The sequence below is a fragment of the Corella eumyota genome, chromosome 1, assembly GCF_963082875.1.
Source record: "Corella eumyota chromosome 1, kaCorEumy4.1, whole genome shotgun sequence".
Classification (NCBI taxonomy): domain Eukaryota; kingdom Metazoa; phylum Chordata; class Ascidiacea; order Phlebobranchia; family Corellidae; genus Corella; species Corella eumyota.
In genome coordinates this window covers 14,305,988-14,323,936 of record NC_137490.1, presented here as the reverse complement: position 1 = coordinate 14,323,936, position 17,949 = coordinate 14,305,988, and the positions used below count along the sequence as shown (strand labels likewise).

Genomic DNA, 17,949 nt, shown 5'->3' with positions numbered 1-17,949 from the left:
TTTTTTTTCAATTCGTTTTGGCCAAACTAACATTCAAGATAAAACATATTTTTTAAATATTAAGTAGAACAAATGATGCCCCTATAAAATAATTTTCGTACTTTTGACATACTCTCTTTGCCTGGTTTCGAGCCCGTGACACTTGGTCGAGAGTTCAACTCATTTAGCTATCGAAACTGACAATAAGAACAAGCTTAAAAGGTAACTTTGTATTATAAAAACAATAAAAAAATTAATAAAAAAAAATTTTACGAGTTAACAACAACGAAAAGTATATAATAAAAGACAAAAATATAAACTGCTGTAATTTTAAAATAAAGTTGACTTGAATATTAGTTTACTGATTACGTCACAAGGGTATGTATATGGCGCGCATAAAAAACATCCGAAAATTTTTGATCTTTAAGAAATTTTTGATCTTTAATGTTAGTTAGGCCAAAACAAATCAAATAAAATATTTATTTTTCAATTTTAAATTTTACGCAAAATTTAATAAAGTGTCATAACTCATACGAATATTGAATGTTTTTAAAAATATTTTAGAAAAATTTTGTTTGGGTTACCACGTTTTTAATGGTATGTTTTATATTGAAATTAAAATTTTTTTTGTCGAAAAAATGTTGACTACCGCACTTTTATTGGTATGTCTAAATTTAATTTAAAAAAATTTAATTTTTTGTTTAAAATTGTTGTACTTCATGTTTATGTGTTGATAAAATATGTAATTACATTTGGTTTGATTTAGTATTTTTTTTTTAAATACTAAAACATTTTTTTTTAAATTATTATTTTTTATTTTTATTTATTTATTTATTTATTTTTTATTTTTTTATTTTTTTTTTTATTAAATAATGCAAAAACACTGTAAAAAAACAATTAACCCATTTATGTCTTAAAAAGTTTTTTTAGAACCATTTTTTTTTTAGAACCATTTTTTGTTACAATTGCTGTCGAATCGCGGGAAATAAAACGTGCGTCTTTGCAGTCGCGGGAATTAACTTTATTCCGATAAGCTGATAGTTTTAGAGTTTTTGTTCAAAACGTTGTGTACAATAAAGTGGTCGAAAAATAATAATAATAATAATAATAATCTATTTTTATTGTTTTTTTAAGCGAGTTTTAAAAATCGACAAAGTCTCGTTATTATTTTAAAAATCTAAATGTCAGAATGAATATTGAAGATGACCACAGTAAACTGGAGTTAATTTTTAATGAAACTGGTGACACTGAAGACTTTCTTGGTTTTTCCAACAGTGAGATACAACAAGATGAAGACAGCAAAGGTTCGGCGATCAATAACTCTGATGACGATTTAAGCGATAGTGATGATAGTTCCGTTTTTGATTCCGAAGATGAAGATTGCAGCCATGAAGATATTGTGCGACGCCAGAAAAAAAAGCTTGCCGAAAAGAAAAACATGCTAAACATGTTAATGAATCAGCTTGATGTGGACCCCTTGTTTAACAAAATGCAAAATAACAGTCTTCAAAAACCTAGAAGAATTCAAAATAAAAGGCTGTACATTCCCACACGATCACCTGTTACTAGGTTACGTTCAAAAAGAGGCGAAGATTATCAACATGAATCTTTAACACATCACCCATTCACTGTAAAACTGTTCTCCAAAAAAAGGCCAAGATCACCCGATAAGGGTTATACCCCCAAGCGAAAGTGTTTTAATTCGAAAGCACAGCCTCATATTGTGGTGCCAGTCGACGACATTACACCAGCAATGATTGCCAACATTGCACAACATTCTACTGGGAAATCTTACGACATTATGAATGGCTCAAGTTGTCACCAGTGTAGACAAAAAACAAGGGATACAAAATCTTGCTGTAGGTCACCTTCATGTGTTGGGGTCCGAGGTCAATTTTGTGGTCCCTGTTTACTAAATAGATATGGGGAATCGGTGAAGGATGCTTTATTAGATCCAAACTGGAAGTGCCCAGTCTGTCGTGGGTTTTGCAATTGTAGTATCTGTAGAAATAGAAATGGTAAATGTGCCACAGGAATTTTGATTGGTCTTGCTAGGCAAAATGGCCACAGCAACGTAAAGGATTATTTAATAAAGTTGGGAGACGAGGACCAAGAAAATTCAAATGAGGATTCAGATAAAATGAATCTTCTGGACTTTTAATGCATTTTTTGCAAAATATTTTTGCCATGACATGTTAAAACATAATACTTCCTATCTGTATCTACTAACTGTTATAAGTTGCCTAATCTGACTAGTGTCGTAAATAATATATCTGTAAATAGTGTTATTTTGCTTTAAACTATTAGCTAAAGTAGTTATTTAATTAGTGAATCTATGCTCAACATTTTTAATTTCCACTTAAATTTAAAAAGCTTAAGGGTCTTGTATGTATTTTTTCAATTGTCACCACTGTTTTTTATAATTTTGTGTTTTTTAAATAATTTCACTTCTTGCCTTAATAGCCATTTTGTTGCTTTGTTTTTTTTAATAAAAAGTAAACACTCCTGCAAAAAAATATTATTATATTAAAAACAGCATCACATTAAGCATTATAAATCGTAAGAAGGTATTAACAACCAAGTACAAACACTTTAAAAGTGTGAAAAGAATTTCCTTGAAATTTTAGTTGACCGTGATTAAGTTTCATAAACTGTAGGATTGATTTCTTACTGTCATACAAATTTACTAATAAAATTCACTGAACAAAAACAAGTTTTTGCCAACATAAAAAGATTTATTCCAGTTTACTTAAAATACAAAAACTTTTTAAGTCGTTTTTTGGTTGTAATAAATTAAGTTGGTCACCAACAGAAAGTAAAAACATTTCATTTAAATCCACTACAAAACCAATCGGTTTAAACAAAATGGAAAAGTAGATCAAAGCACAAAATTGGTAAAAATAAAGTGGAGCAAACATTAAACATGGTTAACATTATAAAACACATTGTTTATAAGTAAGCATAGTTTTCACCCAAAACTTTAAAATATTTTTTTAATTTTCACCCAAGTCACCCCTAATAAGGGGTTCTTTGATTTCGGGGAGTTCTTGGCTGTGGGGTCCGGGGAGTCCCCTTATAGCTTCCAGCTGGTGTTCGAGGACCCCTAGGAGTGGTTGGAGTCATCCTAGGACTGGGATCGTTGCGTTGTTTGGCCCATTCTTGTGCCACTTTGCCCCAGTCTGAAGAAACACCCTGTTGTCTACAAAAGAATTTTTTTTAAATTTTTTTTATCTGCGATATTTGAAAACAAAATAACGACAATAAAAACTTACTTTGGTCTTGGAGTTCGTTTTGGGGCTGCTGGTTGGGCCCACTTTGTTGGTGGGGCAGATTTGGGGGGAAACATATTAGCGGGAGAAGCAGGGGTCCTATTGTATGCCGGGTTGGGTGTAATGTAAGCTGTGTTTGGGGTGTAAGCATATCCTGTGTTGCTCATTGGTGTTTGCAATGGTGTCTAAAATATAAAAAAAAATTTTATGTTTTTATTATTAAAAATATTTACAAGAGAAAGAATTTAATTTTTTTACCTTAGGTGTCCTTGGGGTTTGTCTTATAGAACCAGGTCTGGTTCTATTATTACTGGGAGTGTAAACACTTCCTGCTGGGGTTCGAGCTGGTTGTAGATGACCTTGTTAATATAAAAAATAATAAAAAATTTAAGGTATAAACTGACTTTGAAGTTAATACAATTTTTTAAAAATTTAATACAATTTACTGATCAAAAAATCGAATGTTATTTACTTGGAATTGGGTCTCTAAAATGTTCTTTAAACCATTTAAAAAGATGATTAAGCGTAGAAAACATTTGGCCTCTGTATCTAAACCCATCTACAGTGACCGTCACATATTCGTGTTTCGATCTTACCCGTGGCATGTACGATAACAAAAATTTGCCTATAGCAAAATAAAAAATCAGTAACTGTTTTTCTTGCTAATGCTAAACATCTTAAAAAAAAGTTACATAAATTCGGAAGAATTTTTTTAATTTGAAATAATTTTTTTAACCAAATTTAATTTTCATACCTGGCAAAGTTTTTGATGCAGTCATAAAATAAGGAATTCGTGATGGTGTTCCTTTCTTTGCTTGTTTTAAGAAATCTTCCAATATTTCCTTTTTTCCGCCTACATCTCTGTAATTTTTGTGGCTGATCAGGTCTCGGGCATTAGCAGCCATAGGTTGGATGAAACGAGCAATTATTTCATCTAAGTCTTCAAATTCCTTTTTTAAAAAATCAGTTAGTAATGTTATTTATGCACTTTTAAAGAACCAGAAAAACTTTTTTTCAAAAAATTTAAAGCTTCAAATATGTTTCACCTCATTCCCAATCCAGAGAGACTTTCCAAGGCTAAAAGCGTTTTCTTTTTTCTCCTCTTTAATATCAATGTGGGCATAAACTCCATCAGCTACTTTCCATGTTGCTGTAAGATGATCAGAACCTAAACATAAAACAATAAATAATTTTAAGTTAAATTTATTTGAAGTTAAAGAATATATTTTTAAAATTTAACATTACCTAATGATGATATATTTTTCAATAAAAAGATTTTAAAAAGTCCATTTATAGCCATTAGGGACATAAACAAATTTTTAGATAAAAAATTAATAATTTCACTCTAAATAATCAACTAAGCTATAAAAAGTCAAAATTGTTATGTTACCTTTGCTACTTGGTCTAATAACAGCATCTCCTTGGTCCATATCAATCATCATATGTTCGGCTGCTTTGAAGTCAACATTGTGAAATGAAGGGTGGGCTATTACACGCTTAATATAAGCTACGACACAAAAATATTGATTAACAAAAACAGAAATTGCACAAAACTTGCATAAAATATATTTTAGGGTAAAAAAAAAATTTATATGTTAAATATCTTAAATTAATTTTGGTAAAAATGTATGAATGGTTTAGTTTAGACATCTTTAAAAATAAAAAACAAGCTGAATTTTATTAAAAATTACTTGTTCTGTTTTGGTTTTTATTTGTCTGTTCGGACTTGTGTTTATCAGCAAGTTCCCCTTCGTAATCGTAATAAGTATCAAATTGTTGCTTCCATTTCCCCTCCTCATCACGAAGATCGCTTCCACGGGATGTGACATCAACTTGAAATTTCTCCACATCAACTTTGAGGAGGCGGCAATGAATCGTCATACCAGGCTATCAAATAAAATATTTTCAACCCAAAATTAAAGAACAAAAGTTATATTTTAGTTAAAGAAATATATTAACAATAACTCTGAGCAGGGAACTTTTCTTAATATTTAACTTCAGTAAAATAATAAAAAAATCGTTAACAATGATCTTACCTTTACCCTTTCTTCAGGATTGTCAACTTGTTTGTCACTAAGTTTATCGGTTGGAATAAAACCACTTATTCCATTTTCAAGACGAATTCGAACACCGACCGCTTTGCCTAAACACTCTCCGCTGTCTAAATGGGCCCACACCTAAAAAAAAATAAAAATTTTAACATAACAATGTTAGCGTGTTAAAAGTATATTGGTTTACATACAATGTATGAATGTAGGTTTTAAAAGCTTTAGGTTTATTTTGCAAAAATTAAAAAAAAAATACCTCGCTTAGCTCAGCAAATCCTCCAATTTTGCAAAAAGAGCAACTCCACATCCCTGTCTCCTCATCTTTGTGTGGTTCTGCTTGGTCGAGTTGCTCCGACTTAGGTCGGCGATGAGCAATTCCTATCACTCTACAAGTTACCATTTTACCTTGAGGAAGGAAATAAATATTTTTTTATTAATATGGCCATGTTAAATATCTTTTATAGAAGTAAGAAAATTGTATTCACCTTCACAGAACACAGAGAGTGACTCTTTTGTGACCATTTCGAATTTTTCTTCCAGGTTAGGAGTCCTGTACGGCGTCCTAAAATCCTTATATCTGCTGTTTAACTCATTTCTTATATCATACAGTGTTATACCCTTGTTACCATAACCCTGTATACAAATTCATTGTTTGCAATGGAAATAAATGATAAAGAAATAAATGATTTTAAAATACTTTTACCAATTGTTAAGATACAAAAAAATAAAACACATTTAATAGTATATCCAGCTTTTTTGAAATTTTTTTTTTTTAAATAATACTTTTGAGCAAATTAAAATAGCATTCAACAAATTTTAACTAACTTGAAAAAATAATAACATATTAGCTAACCTGTCTTTCAAGTTCCTCAGCAAAGGCATCCAGATCAAGATCTTTTAATCTCTCTGGAGATTCAAGAATTTCAACAAGAGCAGAAGACGGATTGGCATCCTCGGCTGACTCGTCATACTCTAGCGCATCCACAGCCATCTTCCGAGCCCATTCATAAGTCTCTGGATGAACTCGGAGACCGTCTAAGATTTCTATGTAAGCATCCGTGCTATTGCACAAATATTTAAAGTAAATTTAAAAAAAATTCAAAAATTGGTTTAAAACTTTATTTTACCCGAGTTTTAACAACTTAGGCTCTGTTTGATGGTCAAGAAATCTAAAATTGCCATTGCAAAATTGTTGGCATTTTATATTTAATTTACACACATTATATTAACACTAAATTTTTAACAAACAGTCTTATTAGAACTATTTACCTTTCTTCCATGATAGATTTGGTATCAATTTTAATAAATCCAGCACAATTAATAAATATTTTCGGACCCATTTTACAAACTGTAACCAAGTTGGATCTATTTTCAAGTCTTCCATTTTTTTGTTTTAACACCTAAAAAAAACAAAAAAACATAGTTAGTTCATAATTTGTACAATTTTTTATTAAAAACCTACATAAATTGTTTCATGTCCAACAAAACAAAAAAATAGTCAAAATATAGTTACGAATGTTATGGTGTTTAAATATACCCTAACATATTAAAACCTATTAAAAAATCTTTGTTTTAAATTGTTTTGTGCAACCTTCACTAACCTTGTAATACACCAAGATATTGTGAAACTGATATTGTAAAATTGTAAAATAAGGTATTTCACATTTAAACTGAAAAAAAAATCTATAAAAATAAACCTTGATAAGATGAGCTGACTTCCTCGGGCCAAGACCACAAACAAATTGAACGATTGTCGAAGTGTGGGGATAAAATATTGCCCGGTTAACATCCACCCCAACCTCGTTTGCTCGGAACACAAATTCTTCAACCAACGCTTCCAGTAACTCATCTTTACTAACTTGATCCTAAAAACATTTTGATATTTTATCTTAGAAAACAAAACAATTTTAAAAAACAAATATTTTGCTTTTAAGAATTAAATAAAAAAGGGTTTTTTAGCAAGAAATTTTAATAAATTAAATTGTGCTACTTAATTTAAAGTTAACAAATTTTTACCAAAACACAATTTTCTAATCAAAACAATTTATGAAATTATTTTGAACTTGAATTACTTGTAAATGGTGAAGTTTAAGACAGAGTAAATCTTGTTCTGTTGTACAAAGTTGTGAGAACTCGAGCATGGGATCTTGCATTCTACGAGCAAGTGAAACAGCTTGTCTCAACTCTACTGGAAAATCTCGAAAATCGGTCTGCAACGAATATTTACATTTAGATGTTTAGTTATTATTTTAGAAGAATGGATCTTGATTAAAATTAATCCATGATGATTTGTAAATTAACTTTTTTAGATTTTTTATCTTTATGTGTTGAGTACCAAGAGCTTAGTGTTCCTAAGATGTTTATGTCTATTCCAAAGCACTTTTTAAGTTTATTTTACAAAATCATTTTTTATTTGCAAATTTAATCTAAATAATTATCACAAAAATCAACCTGAGCTTTAGCAGTGGCAGCATACACAGTGGCAAGTTCGTTGTTAAGAAGTTCAACGGCCACATTTGAAACTGTACCTTCCTGTTCCAATTCTGTGACACATTTTTGTACATCTTCTTGTATTGAGGTTGCAAATCTAACAATTTTTTTTAGTATTTAAATTCAAGATATTGAATCGCTGTAATTATTAAGACTGTCAATCAAATGCAAACTCATTTTTTTACTATGTTTACAAACTAAAATTTAAAAAAAAAAATCACTTTAAAGAAAAGACACTGGTATGTTATACCTTAAAAAAATTTTAACAAAAAATTGAATTTTGACTAAAACAATTGTTTAAATTTACCTGTCTTCCACTCCAATTACGATAACATGAGGTTTTCTTCTTGCGATAAACTTCTTTAAGTTTTCCATATCCTTGTTTTTTCTCTTAGCATCCTCTTCTACAAATGATTTGCTCTTAAATCTCATAAATGAAAGTTTTACAAAATCTTTTACTTCACCAAAAACATTCACGACAGTTGCAAAAGTTGCCGTGTCCCTAAAATAGATTTTTTTAGTTTATTAATTTGTAAATTAAGTTAAAAAAGGCTTAAAAAAATTAAGTAAAAATAAAACATTTTCGTAACATTTATTTTAAATATAAAATTTCAATTTTTTTAACAAACCTGTCTTCAGAGTATGAGATCCCCATGACTATTGTTCCCTGCCTCTCTTCTTCCTCCTCATCTTCATCATATTCTCGCTCCTCACTCTGGTAAGGAGCAACTGACAAGTAAGATCTTAACTTAAGGGCACAGTGCTATAAATTAAAATAAATTTCAGAAAAATAGAACGAAAAGTTTTTATTATTTTCCAAGTAAATATATTGCTATTAAAAAAGTTAAAATTTTTTAAAATTTAATTTAAAAAAAGTAGTTTTTTAAAATAATTTACTTCTTTAATTCCATCTTTAGCTTCGGTGTAAAGGAGTTGTTTCATTTCTTTAGTTATTTCTTTATAAAGAATATCATTCAACATAAATTCTATCACTTTATTTCTCTGTATGTTCCATTCCTGCACCAAGTGACTAAACTCATCCTAAAAGTTAATTTAAAACATTATTTAAAAAAATACAATATGAAATCAAAAAACAAGTATTTATGTGAAAAACTCACTTAAATTTATTATTAACAAGCACACCAGATTAACTATATTTCTAATTATTATGGAAAATGTAAAACTAGAGAAGGGCATCAAAAGTAACTTTATTTTTAGTCTAAAGTTACACTCATATTAAAGAATAAATTAAAATAGAAAAAAAAAATGCTGATTTTGGTATCTTTACAAAACCAATTTAACCAATTTGATTTTTTTTGTTAATATAAAAAACACTACAATTGTATCCTGCAAAGGAAATGCAAATAAGTCAATGTCCTTAAAAACAAATTTTATTTTACCCTGTAGTAAAGTTGTTTAATTTCCTCATAATAAGTTTGACCACCGACAGCATCCTTCATATCAATGTGAATTTGAACTTTTAGCAACCCTTCAACATCTGCCTGTATTGTAAACATAAATATACCTCTTTAAATTGCAAAAAATGTTAACTATGTCAAAATGGTTACAATTTTACAGATAATAAAAAAGCCAAAAAATTTTCAACTCAGATATCAAAATCCTATCCTAGGTAAGTATAAGAATTAAATTCTTTAATTATTCAAAAAAAAGATTTTTTTAACTTACATTTTGTATGTGTAAGAATTGTGGTCCAGATAGATCCTTAACTGGTTTGTTTCTCAGCCATTTAAACTTGTGACATGCATGCGCTTCGTCAATCTCCTTTTTGCCTTTTTTTGTTGTTTGACAAGATATTTTTGCCCGCTCCATAAAAGTTTGCCGGACGCACTGTCGGACAAGAGGCTCACGGGCCAACTGCATAGCCACCATATACCTCGCTCCTTCCAAAACATCCTCTCTTTAAAATTAAACAAAATTAAAATTTTAGAAAACCTGATTATATATTAAATATTAAAAATAGGCTAAAGGTGTCAAAAATAGTTAGTTAGGTATTCAGTTTTAGATGAAATAAAAATTGCATTATTGAAATCTAGTTAATATACAAACATCATTTTAAGGGTCATTTTAAAATACAACTAGAGTTTTAAATATCTGTAAATAAATCACATACTTGGTGCTAAACTGACTGCATAGAAAATCATTAGCAAGGTCAAGTGGTTCTGCTGGGTACTGTTCAGTCTCATGGCGTTGATAGTTGTCTCTCAAGTTCTCCCCAAATTGTTCGGGTGTTAGCCCAAATTTGTTGGCAACTCCACCTTTATAATTAAAATTTAAATAAAGATTACTGCATAAAATTTGTAACAAAATTACTGAATACAAATATCATGATCTACAGAGTATGAAATTAAAATGATAAAAATAAAATTTGCTCACTTTTATTTCTGTTTTATCAACGCATTACCAAAGAGTGCTAAAATATTATTTAAACGTTTAGAAAAGCACTTTAACTATCATTTTAGTTCATCATCCAATACACACACAGTGTTCTTACCTATTCCTGCGTTAAGACACACAGTGTACATGTCTCTTCGTGATGCTTGTTTTAGATCAGAAGCTTGTGTTGCTGCTTCCTCATCAACAGCTCCTCCTTCTTCAGCTCTTTCTCGTTTACGACGAAGGCGAAGAGCATTCTAAAAAAAATCCCCAAAAATTTTTACCAATTTTTTTAGTGGATTTTTTAAACAAAATAATAAAATTTAGTAATGACTTGAGATTTCAGAGTTTTAAAAATATTATTTACTAACCTGCATTTTTGGAATATCTCGACCATAGTGAAGCAAGAAATGTCCATAGACATCTTTTAATTCTTCCATGGTTTGTACTGCTTGGATTCTAAATTAAAAAAAGAGTTTAACCATTTATACATACATGTAAAATAAAAATTAGTATCATCAATTACAGTTTAATGACCTTAACAAAAGTCACCTAAAAATTTAATTTAGAATGTTTTGATTTAAAACATTTTTAAGATTGTGTGTGAAAAAAATTTGTTTATGGTATTAAACAAATATTACCTTTCTTTTTTTTTTCCATATCACCTTAAGGTGATAGGTTTTATATTTTTTTATTGGGGAAGGATGTGCTGTTATGACGTGTTTTGAGCTATCCGTAAACGCCGGGCTCAAGGGCGCATAGTGTGACGTTGGTGCGGCTCAAACCCGAAACCTTTCGGCTCGTTGTCCGATGCCATGACTGGTTTGCCACACTACGGCCTTCAAATATTACCTTTCAATATCAGCATCAGTGAGTGCTCTCACATTATCACCCAGTGGTTTATCTGGATCAGCGGAGATTTGCTCATATTGGAATGTTTGCATTTTTTGCAACAATCTTGTCAGGTTAGCTTTTCTGTTGTTCATTTGAGTCCACTGCAAAAAGCAATTTATTTTAATTTATACCATTTTTCACAATATGTATTTTTATAAATTAAATAATGATAAAATTTGCAAAAAACATATCATTTTTAAAATATAACTAAAACTAAAATATTACGTACCAAACTAAAGTTTTAAATATTAGGTAAAAATAAAGCTGCAAAATTAAAATGGAAGCTTAATACAAACAGTTAATAATATTAACATTGATAGCTACTTAATAAAAAAAAGTTTTTACTACAAAACTGAAATTGTAGAATTACCTTTTCATCCCAATGATAAATTTTAAATAGATCATGAATGTTAAGTTCAGGTTCAACATATTCCTTTCTGTAAAAAGCGATGAATGGAACCTCAAATTGCTGATTTCTCATAAAATTCAGTGTATCCTAGAGTTTAAATACAAAATTGTTTTAACGAATCTTTGATTATTTAAGTTATATACGTTTTTCACACATACAAAAACAATTTTTTTTGATTAATTTTTTAAGAAATTGTGTAACGTTTGTATAACATAGACTTAGTTAAATTGTTTATAATGACAACTTCTGTCATTTTTTAAAACTTTATTAATATAATTAATTTTTTATTACCTAAAACAATCAAATGATACTGGCAAAAAATTATTGTTCAACTTTTACCTGTATTTTTCCAACACAAGATGGAGGTTTTCTGTTTAATGATGAAAGAGTGGAAGCAGTAAAGTCTGCACCAATCTCTTCAAGAGCATCCTAAAAAATCAATTAATAAAATGTTAACAAACAACAAAAAACATTATTTTTGAATTTTAAAATTTGAAGCTCGAGTATTCTAAATTATAATAACTATTTTATAATATAGACATAGTTCAACCAAAATCTACTTCGTTATAAAAATAAAAGAAGTATAATGTTTGTAGCACCTGTTTTGATATGGTAGATTCAACAAAACAATATTTATAAATCCATTCAGCTTCCAATTCTAACTCTGCAGCTTCAGCTGGTCTATAAATTTTAAATGAAAAGTATAATTAAACTTGAAATTTGTTTAAATAGAATTGCTGTCAGCTGTAAGCAACAGGCCTATATAGTATTTTATTTTTATTCAGTAAAATTTTAAATAGATTGAGGGAGAGAAATTACTTGACAGGAATGGCACGAAGTTGGAAGCGTTCAGGAGCATCTGAATGACGTATTTCAGCATCAACATCTGTCTTGAAAAACCTTTCCAGTGATTCAGGTTCCATTTCCTATATAAAACGTTTCATAACTACTAACACAAAGTATTTTTTTGAACAGTTTTAACACTTTTAAAAATAAATTAAACAAAAAAAACGGAAATCCACATTTCTTTTATTGAGTCTTACATCAAATAAGGATTTCTTGTTTCTAGATTTTTTGCTTTTCTTTTTTGCTCTCCTACTTATTTGACCATCCTCTGCCAATTCCTCATCATCAATCTAAATAAAAACAAAAGTAATTAATCACCTTATGACAGAAAAATTGCAAAAAAAATTAACCATGATATGCAAATTTAAATTACACTCTTTAAGTTCCCTTAAATTTTTATACAACAACAAAAATGTAAAAAAAGCAATCATAATAAAAACAAGCACAATATTGCATCTCTACATGCCCCAACTACTAACGGTTAATACCTGTTCATTATAATAAGAATCTTCATCAATTTCATCTTCTTCATCGAAACCTTCTCCATATTTCTCAAAGTCATTAAAGTCAAAGTCAACACCAAAAATGTCCTGTAGGTTTTGCAAAGCGCTAAAATTATAAAAAAAAAAACGACAAACAATTGAGTTTTTATTTTAAATGGATTTTTAAGGATGAATTAATCCAAAATGTTTGTTTACTTTTAACATAATAAAAGCATTCATTTTTAAAGATGCAATTAACAGAATTAGAATTAATAAAAATAGATTTACGAGTCTCCTTTGCTTCTTCGTTTGTGTCCCTTCTGTGGTCTGCTGATTGGTTGGCCATCGTCATCGACAATAAAGTCATCTACATCACTTTCGTCAGAGATTCCTTCCTCCTCTCCTTCACCAACCAAAAGAGGAACCTCAGGCTCATGAATTGATGTCTAAAAAACAAAAAAAGATCACCAGTTTACAAAAAACATTATGTAATTTTTTACAAAAATTTTTATTGTAAAATATACCTACTTACCTAAAAAACAAAAAAAGTTCTAAAAACAAAAAAAATTGAACCCACCTCTGGCAAATCTCCATCATCATCCTGGAACAACTCTTGTTGGATTGCATCTCTCCCATCCAACTCATTATCACTCACATCCTCATCTGACGAAACTGTTCTCAAGCGTGAAAATTTCTTCCGCTTTTTTAATTTTACACCAAGATTTTCCTCGATTAAGTCGAAATCGTCTTCTTCAAGTCTGTGGTCATGTTTCCGCTTGCTACTTGCTATAGAACATTTACAACAAACAAAATAAAACTATTACATACAAAAAAACATGTTTTAATAATATAACATAACCATGAACAACACATAGAAAAATAGTTTATTTAATGAAAACAAGCCAACTTTAGTGCATACATTTTCTTTTAACTTGTACATCTTCTTCATCTTCTTCACTTTGTTGTCCTCCGTCACTTGAATTAAGACTATCCTCATCTTCCCCATCATCTTCCTCCTCTGCTGCATCGTCATCCACAAGACCAGCTATATTTCCAGTTTCATCAACTTCCTTTGCCAATGCTGAAAAAGTTTTTTTTTATAAAAACACAAAAAAATTTCCACTTTTTGTGACTTTTTAAAGGCTTGTTTTTATACAGTTTAACTGGAAAAATACATGACCAACACAGTCAAACTTTTTTTCTATAAAGTGAAATTTAAATCAACTTTCAGACTTTTTTCAAACAGAAATGAAAAAAATGCGTTTACCCTTTTCATTTTCTTCTTCATCTTCACTGTCAAAACCTTTTTGCTTTTTTGTGACTTGAAACTCTTCATCGTCAGAAGATTCCTCAGCCTCATAATCCATAAAGCTTGACATGACTGTCTGTTTTTGTAAATTACCCAACTCGTTTCAGTAATTTACCTGTTTGCCTGTCTACAATAACCTGGTTACAGTCAGACTGACAATCTCAGCCCTCCAAGTCTTGACAGTAGAAACTGTATTATGTTTTAAAATATTTAATGGAAATATACTTATATAATTACTTAAACAATGTTCTCTAATAATTATCAAAAGCGCAATAAAAATTGTAACCGTAAGTAAACAAGAGAACTGACTAACCGAACACCACGCGGTAACGCACTTAATACCATACAGTACCGCATGGATCCTAACTTTTAACAATTGGATCAGGAAAAAATAGGTTTTATTTATTTTAAATATGGTTAATTAAATATTAATTACAGTTACTTTACCGATGAGTTTACTCTGTTGTTATAAGGTTTTACGGGGGTCAGAAATGTTTTATTAAGATTATAAATTACATACGGCCAATTACTTGTGTGAATTTTCGCCCTTGTAAAACAAATTTTGTGGTTTACATTGTATTTTGCATTTTTTTTTAAATACAAGTATTTAATTTAAATTGGGTTTTTAAATTAAGTTAATAATAGATTTTGTAAAACTTAAAATAAATTTAATACCTTATCGAATCTAAAAGGTTATTTTTTTAACTTTTTAGTAATCAATATCATTCTTTTTTAAATAATCTTTTACATATATAAGAAGCGGTTCGAAATTACCAACTAAAAGAAAAAATAAACTTTATTAAACACATCACAGGTCGTAATTAAAAAAATAAATAATGTTATGACAAAAGCTATTTCTGAATGTTTGTAATAAACTAAAAACGATTTTGCGATAATCCAAGATTTATTAAAATAACATTCTACTTTTAGATCCTTTGGTTTACAAGTTTCAAAATATTTTTATATATTTATTTAAACTAAAGTTTGAACCGCTTAAAACTTAAGAACAAAACGATCTAAAAGTAGGTTGTTATTTAATAAAGCTTGGTTAATCACAAAAAATACAATGATAAGCCCAGCTATTTTTGCAACTTGTAAATTCCAAGAAACCAAAAAAATACTATTGTTTATGCGTTTAATTTCGACTATTTGTCATCGTTGGCCTAAGCAAGATAGTAAACTAAAAAATACCCCAAAAAATAAATTTAGCTGTTTATGCAACCCGTGTGTTTTTTACTTGAGTCATGGGGTATTTATAAAACTGAGAAATTTTCGTCGGCGCTTACGTATGTATACAACATATAGAAAATAACAAAATAACTACGCTGAGTTGTGGATTGGGCCAAGGAGTTATCTATCCTGACAATCGTAGGATAAAACCGAAGTAATTGCACAAAGTGCCCTAGGTGATTTGTGAAACTTTTTGATCTATCGAAATGCTTTATCTGTGACGTATATTGCCTAATATGCTTTCCCACAATTCCTGTAAGGTTTATTTTTTAACAACAACACATGTAAAAAGATATAAAAATGCGTTCACGCTTTGCGAAAGTCACATTTCATTATCGTTTTGAGAATTGAGAGCAAATAACAAATTACTAAAAATGAATTTTTACTGTTTGATAGCATTGGTAGTATTGCAAGCAATAACTGTTTCTCACGGTAAGTTGCCAACTTTCTGCATAAAATTCTTTGCCATGATTAAAAATAATTAATCAGTGTTTAATAAAAAGGTTTATTTTGTACAGGTTTAAATTGCTGGGTGTGCGAGAACCAGCGAAGTAACAAAGATTGTACATTGAACGGTGGATTGGTTGAATGCAGGCCAAACGAGGTAAACGCAAGTAACTTGCTGAAAATTTTCATGTTAAAATTTCTTTAAGAAAGTCGCACTGTGGGAGTATAAATACTAGTTTAAATAACATGTTATCATTTGTCTTTTGAATTTTGTAAACGCCTTGGTTTATTTTAATATTTTAAAAATACAAGCGTTTGTAGTATTTCCTCGTTTGTAGTAATTTTTCGCTTTGAAAAATGTGTGTGTCAGTTATTATATAGTATAGCACATTTATTTAAATTAGTAAGTACTGTTTTAGGATGCATGCCAAAATGAAATACGAAGAGATGACCAAGGAATGTTGATTTCAAAAAGATGCAAACAGGCCAACGCTTGTCTGAACAATTTTATGCAAGTATGCAACCTGTTAAGTTAAAAATTATTAAAAAATGTTGCGATCAGTACATACTGCTTTTAAAATAAACACAAAATTTATAAAAAGGGGTTGTCATTATTAACAAGATCTTGTTACAGAACCTGCGGGCCGCGTTTAAGCCAACTCAATGCAACTCGTTAGGCAGTAGCTCAGTGTGCAGATGTTGTTGTTCAGAAGACGGTTGCAACCAACAAGCCCTGTTTGATTGCATGCAACGTAAACATTGAAGTTTTTTTTATAAAGCTGTTAGATTGTTTGTAACTCTAATTTATTTAAAATAACTGTATTTAGTTTAACCAAATACATTTTTTATGCTCGTTATTATAAGCAATGACAAATACCGTTTTTTAAAACTGTACGATAAAAAATTATTGTTTTGTTAAGCTGTAACCTGTGAACCCCAAGATAGGCCACAAAATGGTAGCGTAATCTGCGACGATAACAACAACATGAACAGTATTTGTCGTTTTACTTGCAAGCTGGGATTTCAACTTGTTGGAGAGGAAACTTCAGTTTGTGAAACAATGGAAAATGGAGATATGCCCGCTTGGAGTTCTCCGCCACCAACTTGTGTTCCTAACATTCCTAACTCGCCCGAGAGATGTTTACCACTCATTACATCGTTAGCCAACGGTACAGTGTTCTGCAGCAACGATAACGAAGCGGAAAGTGAGTGTTTGTTCTTGTGCGACCAGGACTTTGTTCTTGAAGGAGAGGAAACTGTAACATGTGAAGAAAAAGGAATTTGGTCAGGGCCCGTTCCAGAATGTCTCCCAAAAAGTGAAAGCAAATTTTGTTTAAATTAAAAATATATCTGTTTTTAAAATTCCGTTAAATTTTATTTTAAGAATACTTCAAACTCCTAATTAAAGTTTAACATTTTGCTATTCTTTTTTAATTTAAACTTGTTTACAGCCATTCAGTGCCAAGAGCGGGACTCTTTTTCCATCAACGGTGAATTTTTTTGCACTGACAGCAACAACCTTGGAAGCGAGTGCCACTACGGTTGCAACACAGGATTTCAACTAGTAGGTGATGTTATTTCAACATGCTTAGACGTTGGTGCAGAATATCGTGGGGCTTGGAGTTCCGACACACCTAAATGTGTGGTACCTACCAATAATACGCTGTTTTGTCCTACGAGCCAAGTTGCGCCGGGGAACGGAGATGTCTTTTGTCGCAACGGCAACGCGGTGGGAAGTGATTGTTTATTTACTTGCAACATAGGATATGTGCTAGAAGGTTCGAAAATAACTACTTGTAGTTCAGAAAGAGAATGGACTTTTGATGCACCAACTTGCACTCAAAGTGGTAAATATTTATAGAAACACACACATATTTAGTTTAATCAGATTAAAATCAAATAATTTTTTCCATTGGGTTGACCTACAATGTAAATTATTGCATAATATTTAGATACGTGTACGCCTTGCGAATGTTCGACAGACCCAATGAATACCACTTCCATGATGCAAATGATATCGAAATCGATTGACCGCAAAGATTATATCAAATATAAAACCTTCCTTCTCCTGTCAGAAGTCCTTGAATGGTAATAATGACAAACATGATTTCGCCTTTAAATAATAGATGCTGTAAAGTTTTGTTTTACTTAT

General features: G+C 30.1%; 3 protein-coding genes across 3 annotated transcripts; 2 read left to right on the top strand and 1 right to left on the bottom strand.

Annotated features, from left to right (window-relative positions):
* The first annotated feature begins 1,126 nt into the window (after positions 1-1,126).
* LOC145744721 (uncharacterized) lies at positions 1,127-2,482 on the top strand. Its single transcript, XM_082562654.1, has one exon. It carries the CDS (start codon positions 1,169-1,171, stop codon positions 2,138-2,140), a length of 972 nt encoding a protein of 323 aa, XP_082418780.1. The 5' UTR covers positions 1,127-1,168; the 3' UTR covers positions 2,141-2,482.
* A 14-nt stretch (positions 2,483-2,496) lies between these two features.
* Positions 2,497-14,369, bottom strand: LOC145744117 (transcription elongation factor SPT6-like). Its single transcript, XM_082562232.1, has 35 exons — positions 14,079-14,369; positions 13,731-13,892; positions 13,389-13,597; positions 13,100-13,257; positions 12,818-12,938; positions 12,527-12,619; positions 12,303-12,409; positions 12,083-12,164; positions 11,823-11,912; positions 11,445-11,570; positions 11,033-11,175; positions 10,552-10,639; positions 10,299-10,437; positions 9,918-10,062; positions 9,473-9,704; positions 9,187-9,288; positions 8,684-8,827; positions 8,416-8,549; positions 8,094-8,288; positions 7,748-7,883; positions 7,369-7,506; positions 6,994-7,161; positions 6,566-6,696; positions 6,150-6,357; positions 5,782-5,929; positions 5,553-5,701; positions 5,285-5,425; positions 4,940-5,135; positions 4,639-4,755; positions 4,295-4,416; positions 4,003-4,198; positions 3,721-3,873; positions 3,507-3,607; positions 3,252-3,433; positions 2,497-3,178 (listed from the first exon to the last, which is right to left on the bottom strand). Exons 1-35 carry the CDS (start codon positions 14,188-14,190, stop codon positions 2,995-2,997), a joined length of 5,052 nt encoding a protein of 1,683 aa, XP_082418358.1. The 5' UTR covers positions 14,191-14,369; the 3' UTR covers positions 2,497-2,994.
* Positions 14,370-15,696: 1,327 nt separating this feature from the next.
* Positions 15,697-17,889, top strand: LOC145763862 (E-selectin-like). Its single transcript, XM_082575399.1, has 7 exons — positions 15,697-15,782; positions 15,869-15,954; positions 16,217-16,312; positions 16,432-16,549; positions 16,718-17,113; positions 17,249-17,644; positions 17,750-17,889. Exons 1-7 carry the CDS (start codon positions 15,725-15,727, stop codon positions 17,887-17,889), a joined length of 1,290 nt encoding a protein of 429 aa, XP_082431525.1. The 5' UTR covers positions 15,697-15,724.
* Positions 17,890-17,949: the final 60 nt, after the last annotated feature.

What these genes read in the sequence shown, in the direction of transcription:
- LOC145744721 (XM_082562654.1), top strand. Translation starts at nt 1,169, where the DNA reads ATGAATATTGAAGATGACCACAGTAAACTGGAGTTAATTTTTAATGAA.
- LOC145744117 (XM_082562232.1), bottom strand. Translation starts at nt 14,190, where the DNA reads ATGTCAAGCTTTATGGATTATGAGGCTGAGGAATCTTCTGACGATGAA. An exon ending in TGAAGAAGAAAATGAAAAGG is followed by an intron (nt 13,893 to 14,078) that starts GTAAACGCATTT and finishes AAACTTTTTCAG; the next exon opens with CATTGGCAAAGGAAGTTGAT. An exon ending in AAATCTATCATGGAAGAAAG is followed by an intron (nt 6,358 to 6,565) that starts GTAAATAGTTCT and finishes TTTGTGCAATAG; the next exon opens with CACGGATGCTTACATAGAAA.
- LOC145763862 (XM_082575399.1), top strand. Translation starts at nt 15,725, where the DNA reads ATGAATTTTTACTGTTTGATAGCATTGGTAGTATTGCAAGCAATAACT. An exon ending in GTCTGAACAATTTTATGCAA is followed by an intron (nt 16,313 to 16,431) that starts GTATGCAACCTG and finishes ATCTTGTTACAG; the next exon opens with AACCTGCGGGCCGCGTTTAA. An exon ending in CCTGTTTGATTGCATGCAAC is followed by an intron (nt 16,550 to 16,717) that starts GTAAACATTGAA and finishes TGTTTTGTTAAG; the next exon opens with CTGTAACCTGTGAACCCCAA.